Source organism: Macadamia integrifolia, unplaced genomic scaffold (assembly GCF_013358625.1).
Source record: "Macadamia integrifolia cultivar HAES 741 unplaced genomic scaffold, SCU_Mint_v3 scaffold_274A, whole genome shotgun sequence".
NCBI lineage: Eukaryota > Viridiplantae > Streptophyta > Magnoliopsida > Proteales > Proteaceae > Macadamia > Macadamia integrifolia.
In genome coordinates this window covers 225,094-235,014 of record NW_024870662.1, presented here as the reverse complement: position 1 = coordinate 235,014, position 9,921 = coordinate 225,094, and the positions used below count along the sequence as shown (strand labels likewise).

The following is a 9,921-nucleotide window of genomic DNA, read 5'->3' as shown; positions in this document are numbered from 1 at the left end:
TGAAGACAAGAAAAGAAAATAACAGAAATTACAATTAAAAAAAAAAAAGACAAATTAGCTCATTATCGGTGTGAATAGGGGTGCAACAGGGTCGGGTTGGGCTGGGCTTCTTAAAAACCTAGCCCAACCCTTAGTCCCCTTAACTGAGCCCAAACCCACCCTGATCCTAACTCAGGGTTGTAAAACTTCAACCTAGGCCCTACCATTCAGGGTTCAACCCAGCCCTTATCCGCTCTGATTAGCCCTAATTTTTCAGGGTTGGGCCGGGATGACTCTGACCCTGGCCCTGATTGACCCTAACCCTGGTTTGCCATCAAGGGCTAGGATGACCCTGACCCTAGTTTGCCATCAAGGGCTGGGTATACCCTGACCCTAACCCTACAAAATATGAAATAACTTAAAAATAAAAAATATTCATAATAAAGAGGAGATAAAAAACATAGTTACATATTACTTGTTATGAAGAGAACATTCTAAAGCAAACATTCAAATAATACAAATAACTATTATGATAAACAAAGATGAGATCATCCTAAGAAAGTAAATAATCCAAAAAATTGCAATTATTTGTTATGATAAACAAAGAGACCGAAGATCTCAAAACCCTTGTCAATGAAGATATATTAGGAGTTTTGAGGTGTCAATGACTCAATGTGAAATAATATATAAAATTATGTTAAAATTAAGGTCACAACTAGAATCATAACCAGGGTCAACATCAAAGGCAAAAATTAGGGCCGGGTAGGGCCAAAACCAGGGCAAAAAATAAGGGTAAGAAAATCAGGGCCAGGTTCAGGGTGGGCTGGGCGGGCCAAAGACATCAACTCTTACCAGCCCTGACCTTGACTCAGGGTCAGAATTTTCAGGGCTGGGCCGACCCTTAGGGCCAAAAATTTTTGGTCGGTACTTGTTCGGGATTAGGGCGGGCCAAGGGCGAGTCTAGAACGTCAGGGTCAAACTTGCACCCTTAGGTGTGATCATATTTTTGTCCAAATCTAGAGTGGGTGCCAACTAGACAAAGCCATCAAAATCTTTTGAGGGAGAAAGCACTAGTGAAATAGTAACAAAACCAGATAGGAAAGATATAGAACTACAATGTCCCTCAAATAACATCAAACATCAAACATAGCTTCAAAGATCATAATCAATCCAAACCCATCAAGCTGTGTAAGCATGGGCTGCCAACCTAGGTGTCACCATGGCTGACAAAGGCACAGCCTTCTGCAAAGTAAGCCCAAATGCTTCCTCCATGTTGAGATCAGTCCCCGGAGGAATCTTCCAATCAAAAGCATGAACAAGCATTCCTAATATATACTCCACCATCATAATCCCTACTCTCATCCCTGCACAGATCCTTCTCCCAGCCCCAAATGGAATCAACTCAAAATCATTTCCTCGAGGATCAATCTTAGCATTCCTTCCACACAAGAACCTCTCCGGTTCAAAATCTAATGGGTTCTCCCACACATTGGGATCTCTCCCTATTCCCCATATGTTGACACTTAGCCTTGTGTTCTTAGGTATGTAGTAGCCATTCACCTCACAAGCTTCGATGGAGACTCGAGGGACGTTTAATGGTGTTGGTGGGTGTTTTCTTAAGGTCTCTTTGCATATGGCTTGGAGGTATGGGAGCTTTGCTATATCGGATTCTTTGAGCCGGCGGTTCCGACCAACCACTGCGTCCATTTCCACATGAGCTTTTTGGAGGATTGTTGGGTTTTTCATCATCTCTGCTAGTGCCCACTCGATTATGCTTGATGTTGTGTCTGTTCCAGCTACGAACATGTTCTGTAGCCACAAAAGAAATGGTGAGAAAATAACAACTGTCAAGCGCAGCTGGTGAAACTATGGCATGCTAAGTCTATGCTCACTAGGAGGTTTAACTTCCTCGCCCACCCCCTCTATGTAGATTTTGACACATGCTAGGCGGACTCCCTTGTATGGTTGAATTTGATAGATCATTGATGAAGTTTTTGGTGCAAATAATATATAGGCATAAGGTTTCTTTCATGGACGTGGATGGTCATGTCCTCCTTCTTCCCTCTTAACATGAGGGGGTTGAAATAACTAAGAACCCCCTATTTGACACTTTATAGCTCAGTTTTTTGCCTTTTACGGTCATGCATGAAAACTCTTCCTTGATATATATCAACAGATTCACGAGTCCATAAATGATTTCTTTCTGTGGTCACAATTATTTGTAATTTGTGAAAGATTGTTCAAACATTCTGACCATACAAGGTAATTTTGAGAACAAATTATTTTTTTCTGGATAGACTGTGGCTATTTTAGATGGGGGAATATATATATATATATATATATATTTTTTATTTAGGCTCTGTTTAGTTGCAATGGGAATTTAAAAGCAAGGGAAGTGATTTAAAAGGAAATTTTTAGTCATTACCCCATATGATTATGATTGTATAAACTACATAATTTTTTTAACCATATTTAGTAATAATGTATTTTACATGTAATTTTTATTTTACATATTATAGCAAAGGGTTTTAGATGCAAAATAAAGTGAAATTTTATAATCAAATATGGAATGATTTGAAGTTAATGTTAAAATAACATGGGTAATGATTACATATATTTCTTTTTTAAGTATGAAAATTTCACTTTCCTTCCCTTTTGTTCCTCTTACAACCAAACATAGCAATAAGGCTAATTATCTGATGACAAGAGAAAATGGTGAAGCTACAAAAAAAATAAGTTTTTCGGGCTAAGGACTGGACGAGAAAAGGGATGGATGGTGGGAAAAGTATGGAGCAATGAGGACCTCTCTATATTTTTGGATGAACCTTTACTTAACCACAATATTTTTTGAACTTGAATAACAATATCTCTACGATTAGACGTGAAGCATTTGACCAATACTATTTTTTTTGTCTAAAACCTAACAACATTCTTGTTTTGATGACTAAAAGTATTGTCAAGGAGGCTATGATTAGGAAAATCACTTTTAACCAAGTGGATTTTATGTACAATCTAATGCCTTGTTTTTCTTTATAGAATAAAAAATAAGGTAGACGTCATCACTTAATCCTACGTGAAGCATTAACGTATGGATAAAATTTGGTCTCATTAATTTGGGCAGCCTATGCATCCAAAGGGAGCGCATAAAGCATGGGTCGTTGCCCCAGCGGAGGTTAAACCTGAGCCACCCTTTTGGATATGGCCGTCGAATTTAGGCTCAAGATGATAATAAATATCAAATCCGGATCAGTGCCCAACATGGGGATAGATTTCACACCCTCCATGGTTGTGGGTCTTGCGCACCAGAGATGGGTCCCACACCCCATGGAGGGTTTGGATCTGTCGCAGTGCACCCGGTCTCACTTGGGGAGCTTACTTAAGTCCGTACATATCCCCTTGTCATAATGGAGAATGGATTAGCTGTTTGTACAAATCAACATCTAATACTTGTCATTTCTGTATTCAAATATATCCCTTTTTATTGGAGAAAATTTCACTGCTGCTTGGGTTGTAGCCAATAGCTGCAACCCCATGATAGCAACCAAGGGAATGGAATCTCAGGGGTAGGTTTGAAAATACTCACCTTCAAACCTACACTTGAGATTCCACTCCCCTGGCAAGTAGCTGCAACCCAGGCAACAGTTAAGTTTTGTTCTTCTTTTTATTTGTCATGATAAAAGGTGGGATAGATGTTGGACGTTGACTCATACGACAAAGTGATCGAACAAGCAGCGGATCCCATCTAGTCATAATGGGCTGTTTTATGAGTACACTTCCAAGTTAGAATGAACCTCAAAGGTTTCTTGTTGACAATGAGCCAATTCACCTATTCGTCGATCTTAGTGAAGAGAAAAGAAAACTATACGCTTGCGTGTGTCTACACCTAGCCCCAAATGGATGCAAAAAGAGAGAGCGAATTAGGTTCTCGTATGAGAACTATTCTTGTACGGGATTGATCCACACAGATAGAATCTACCTAAGAAAAAATCATGTGGTGGATTCCATAACTGTGGATCAGTTCGTGTGAGAATGGTTCTCGTGTGAGAACTTGATCCACACTCACAAAAGGACTACGCTTGGAATCACCTGAAATGTTAAATGGAAGGGTTGCATACCAGGAGGAGAGCCTTAATGTTGACGTTGGAGAGCCTTTCTCCTTCTGAGTTCTCCCTATTAGCGAAGATGACATCAAGGAAATCAGGCTTCTTCCCCTTCCCCTCATTAGCCAACTCTTGGTGCTCCTTAATCATCTTTGTAATGAGAGCATCCCACTTCGTGTGGAGCTTTTTCATCCCTCCTTCAATTCCCTGCAAGTCCATCCATGCAATGGACGGGATAAAATCACCGATGTTGAGAAGCCCCGCAATTTTCATCAGCTCCACCACCATATCCCTAAACTCGTTTGACTCGTCCCTATTTGTGGCAAAAACTCGTCGACTCAATATAATCTGCCCAATCATATTTGCCACTGCATATGTCAACATCTCCGGCATGATGACCGGTTCTCCCTGTCCACTCGATTTGCACATGGCCTGTACCATGTGATCAAGCTCGATGGCAGCCACCCTGGGCCACTCTTTCAAGGCCTTGCCACCGAGCATGTGGAGGTTGCTTAGCTTGCGCAGCAACCTCCAACGAGGCCCATAGTCTGCAAACACCATGTCTTGCCTATTGTATGCAAGATGGGTTGCACCGGCATTGGACGGCCGATTTGAGAAGTTGAGGTCAAGTGTCTTGAGAAAGACACGGGCGGCCTCTGGGGTAGACGCCACCACCATGCCGCACGTACCCATCTTGAGATACATGACGGGGCCAGACTTTTTGGCCAACTCAAATAAGGCGACATGAGGCATTTTGCCTAGCAGTGGCAGAGCACCGATGACTGGCCAGCCTTTCGGGCCCGGTGGGAGTGGCCGCCGGGGCTTGGTGATTATACGTTGGATGAAGTAACGGGTGATGAAGAAGAGGATAGCCGCTGCGAAGAGCTCACGCAGGAAAATCATTTTGAGCACCATTGTTGCAGATTTGCTAGGCTTTCTGGTAGCTAAGCTACAGTGGTGAGTAAAGAGAAGGGCCTCCCGCTAGTGCTTGATGGATGCAATTTGATTTGAAAATTCTGATCGTCTTACACAGAAATATGATTGCAAGGGAAGGGAAATAAACTTGTCTGGTCGTGTGGCTTAGTAGGTTCCTCACGTTATTGAGTGGGGCCCACATGAAAAAAAGGCCAAAAATCTAAGGCAATGAGGAGACTTCACTCCCTCATGCCTTAATTGAGCACATTACCAAATTTGAGGCAATGGAGAGCCTAACTAATTCTCTTTCTTTTTTTTCGTTTTCTTTATGAAGGGGAGAGTGGGTGGTGCTATGGACTTGTATGATTCGTTTCCGGTTGAGATAAAGACTAAGTAAGATTTCTTTTGACTTTGACTTTTCTTGAAGGTGAAAGAGGAGAAGGATGAAGGAAGAGAATGTGCTCTCTCATATTGGGTTGCGATATGACGGTGTTCTTTTTGTTGAGAGGAGAGAAGAAAAGAGAGGTATTAAGGCTATTTAGTATTTATCATGACATGTTTTAAGGTGAGAATATTTTGATATTGTGAATCCACATTTATTTGGAGAATTATTAATTGCTCAAAGAAAGGTTTTAACCCCAAGGGGATAGTCGAGTTGGAAAAGGACTTTCGTTCAACTCCTTTTACCTTTTTAGGGCCACTCACGGGGGTGTTTAGTACTCTTCACTACGTTCTCATTCAACCTTAATATGTCTTAGCCCATACGGTTGTGGAGTCAATATGGGCCCGTGGGCATAGTCAATCAAGCTGAAGGCCTAGATACCCATAATTAGCCAAAAGAAAAATCTATCCAAGAAAGGTTTTCTCTTGGTTTTTCAGTAGTCTATATTATTAAGAGATGAGATCTTTTTAATTATTTATTATTATTATTATTTTTTTAATGAATGAAAATATATTGAAGAACAAAAAAGACAGTACAAAACAATCGCCTCAACGGCTATCTAAAGGCGAAAGCCACAACAAAGAAAAACAAGTGAAGGGGACTAAACAACCATTAAGAATGATAAAAACAAAAGGAAGATCAAGGGGGAACACCAAAACTAGGGAGGGGGAGAAACAAGAGGAAGATCCCAAGCAAAGGCCAAATGCCTATTTCTAATAGATGTGAGTGATTTTATATTTATTCTCAAAAGTAATATCGCTCCAAATTTGCTCAATTGTAAGCGAGGAGGAAGTCTATCTCCTTTTATTTCTTTCCCATCAGATATGGTGAATCACTTCACTAAAAGCTAACTTACCAAGCATATCATATGAAGACTTGCCATTAAAAGGTTTTGAAATCTGACTACAGTCTGTGTCAAAATGAAGGATAACTCTAGACACATGCAAACATTTTAAAAGTATACCACCCCAGACAGACTTGGAAAATGTATAGGACAAGAGAAGATGCTCCATAGCTTCTAAGGAGTTCTAACAAAGGCAACAATTATAGATAGATAGATTTCTACGAAGAAGAGCGTCTTAAGTGGGAAAGGAATTGGTTATAGCTCTTCAAATAGTCCTAAACCAAGGGACACTAGGAGCTTTAGAATGCACCACATTCGAAGCAGTAGTAGAGGAGAGATTATTGAAAGAAATAGCAACACATTATACCAAATCACCACTACCTCTTAGTTTGAAGCAAATAATTGAAAGCTTATTCCAAACCTCAATAAGCCAAACGGAATTAGTAAGGCTAAGAATCCAATTTCCGTTCCTCAAAATAGAGGAAACCTAAGCAAAAGTCTATCAGAACCAGCATCGCATCTGATTCTAGCTATTACCATATTTCAAAATAAGTATATCACTAGGATGCCAATTTTTAAGCCAAAGAAAGATATCAAGGTCATTATCAATGGAGGACTTGATATTTTTAGGCACAAGACACTTATATTTGAGAATTTTCCTCTAGGTCAAAAAAGCATCCACCGAGCAAGGGACATTCCAAAATTGAATCAAATTTAAGGAATCTGTAATACACCCAATCAATCTAAATGCTCTTATTTTAGAAATAATTATTCAAATAAGCTTGACAATACCAACAATATTAGACTCCTTAACTCTATGGAGACCAAGACCACCCTCATGACCTTTCCAATGAAAAGAAGCCATCAAAGATTCATTCTTAGAAGAGATTGATGCTCAAAATGCTAAAAATCCTTAAATATAGGAATTTTGCATGACTGGTCTAACAAGTTTAATATGATTGGCAAAGGAAAGAAATTTACTCTTCCAAAGTTGAAGTTTCTTATGAAGCCTATTAAGAATAGGAGAACAATGATGAATAGCAAGCTCTAAAAAAATCAAAGGCAACTCTAAATAAGTGACTGGGAGGTGACCCTCAGCTATGCCTAAAACAACACTAATATGTGTCTTATGATGCTGATCAAAACTCCACCAGAAAAGGAAAAAAAAAAAAAAAAAAAAGGATTAATATAAAGTCTAAAGATAGCAGAGAAAGAAGACAAAGCATCTGAAATAACAGTCATAGAAGAGAAGGATCCATTGACGAAGATCATAAGGTCATTTGGAAACAAGAGGTAAGTGAACATAGAATTACTCTCTCTCTCTCTCTCTCTCTCTCTCTCTCTCTCTCTTATACATAGGCATATACAAAAAAGGGTTTTACAAATATAAAACGTGGGAGACTATACCACTAGCACTTTTTTTTGGGTAGAAATACTAGGGGTGTCAATGGGCTAAAACCCAGCCCAACCCTAAGGTCTCTTAACTCAACCCAAGCCCAGTCTAGCCATAGGTCAGGTTGGGATATCTCAGCCCAGGCCCAACCCTGTTGGGTTTAGCCTAACCCAAGCCAACCCTGATGGACCCTAATTGTGTCGGCTTTAACCTAATCCAGCCCAACCTAGTACCATCGGTTACTTGGTTGCCTGATTTTGATGAATTGCAGAGGTCAAAGACTAATGTCTTCATAATATGTAGATTGTGAAAAACGAAAGACCTTTTTCTATAAGTATCCATTAATAATTATTTGCATATTTATATGATTATATACTTATACACATGGTTGTGTTGGATTGGGTCGGGCTGGGCTTGGGTTGAGGTCCTACCTCGGGCCTAAAATTTTCAACCCTAACCCACCCTATGGGCTGAAATTTCAGCCCAAGCCCTGTTTGGGCTCAGGGCGGGCTAGGGCTGATTCGGGTTAACGGGGTTTTTTTGACACCCCTAAGAAATACCACTAGTTTACTATCAGTTAAAACACTAGAAATAAGTGGGGCCCAAAAGATCACATTGGCTTGGAGCCTAACAAATCAACCACAGGTCTAATACCGGGATCAACAATTGGGTGGAATCAATTTATCAGAAAAATCTCATTTGAGAGAATATCAGCTTCCTCTCAAGACATTGAATTGTCTAAATTGAGGTTTATCCCAAAAATAAATAAATAAATCTAATATGAGCATTAAGCTAGCTTTTGTTTTGGTGAATAAATAAATTTATTAAAATATAGAGGAAAGAAAGAAAAAAACATATTACAAGACAAGGATCTCAACAAGAGGCACTAGGCCCTAGACAAAAAAAAGAAAAATAATAAAAACAACAACGGGAGAATCAAAACTAGATCACCCCAAAATTAAGGAGCAATAATGAACGATCATCCAGAATGCATCAGAATTTTCAATCAGTAAAGTGAAAAAAATAAGGGGCAGACCTAATGCAATGATTCTTCTCCCTACGCATAGCAAAGACTATAATGTCTTCCCAATGAATGTTCTCCACTTTTTTCTTCAAATCTGACACTTCCCAATGAGGTCCTCACTATTTTGCTTCAAATCAGATGCTTCCTCCTCAATATGCTTCAACGTAGGATCTTCCTCTTAAGAGAGATCAATTATTCCGTTGTTTGACTCCAATCTAGAGTCACATGGAATGGATTTGTCATCTACATTTGTAATCGGAGTCACATCATCCACATTGCAATCTGAATCACTGTTTAAACTCAATGAGATTGTTTTATATTTATTTTGGGTAAAAATGGGTCTTATTATTAATTTTTTTTTATGGCATGAAAATCAAATAGCATCGCCATTAGATTGGTTTATCAGAAAATACTTGACATTTATGGGCTCAGTTAATAGTCGGTTGGGATTACTGTAAAACATCTTAACCTAATTATAGTTAGTTTAAAGCGAGAACGAAAAAAAAAAAAAAAAATTGGTATGGTATGTTTAAATTGAATCAAAATTTGAATAGATCGACTGAAAATATGATTAAACATTTCAAAAACATATAGCATTTGCCTTCGATATTGATCTTCCTCACTTCAACTAACACTAGGAAAGTTATGCAAGATTTCTTCTGGGCAAATCGGACAATTAATCCCAGTGCCATCCCAACCTTCAAGCTAGGACCCAATTTTATTCCTTACCGGATGCATAAAGCTCATGCTTCTCAGAGTTTCCAGGGTTTTCAGGCGTCCATCCCAGAATCTCATCATTTTGAAGCTGACAAGATAGCTTACTTCCCTACCTTTGCTGTCCAAACACAAAATCTGCATGACCACAGTGACACAGCTTCAAGTCCTATACTGGTTGGTTTTAAAGATAAGGAAGGAAAATCTCCACTCTTCACCATCCCGCAGGGCATCACACTGGATGGAATACCAGTTATGCCCAAATTGACCAAGGATGATTCCAAACTGCTCCTTCCGAATAAAAGGTCAATCAACTAAGGAGAATAGGATCCCCTGGCACAGCAACTGTTTCCCAACGAGGAAGATGAACCCTCCAAGAGAGCTAGAAACATGAAAAACAGCCATCAAACCAACTCCCCCACAAATGATGTTGAGGCTTCGGTGACTGGTCGTTCTCAGTCACCAGAGCTGCCATGAAGTTCCTGGCTCTCAACTGTCGAGGGATTGGTC

General features: G+C 39.6%; 1 protein-coding gene across 1 annotated transcript; it reads right to left on the bottom strand.

Moving 5' to 3' along the window:
* Nucleotides 1-1,058: 1,058 nt before the first annotated feature.
* On the bottom strand, nucleotides 1,059-4,993 carry LOC122071590 (flavonoid 3',5'-hydroxylase 2-like). The gene is made up of 2 exons (XM_042635979.1): nucleotides 4,095-4,993; nucleotides 1,059-1,788 (listed from the first exon to the last, which is right to left on the bottom strand). Exons 1-2 carry the CDS (start codon nucleotides 4,980-4,982, stop codon nucleotides 1,159-1,161), a joined length of 1,518 nt encoding a protein of 505 aa, XP_042491913.1. The 5' UTR covers nucleotides 4,983-4,993; the 3' UTR covers nucleotides 1,059-1,158.
* Nucleotides 4,994-9,921: the final 4,928 nt, after the last annotated feature.

Coding starts and splice junctions, on each gene's coding strand:
- LOC122071590 (XM_042635979.1), bottom strand. CDS start 4,982: ATGATTTTCCTGCGTGAGCTCTTCGCAGCGGCTATCCTCTTCTTCATC. Junction 1,789..4,094: donor ACATTAAGGCTCTCCTCCTG/GTATGCAACCCT, acceptor TTGTGGCTACAG/AACATGTTCGTAGCTGGAAC.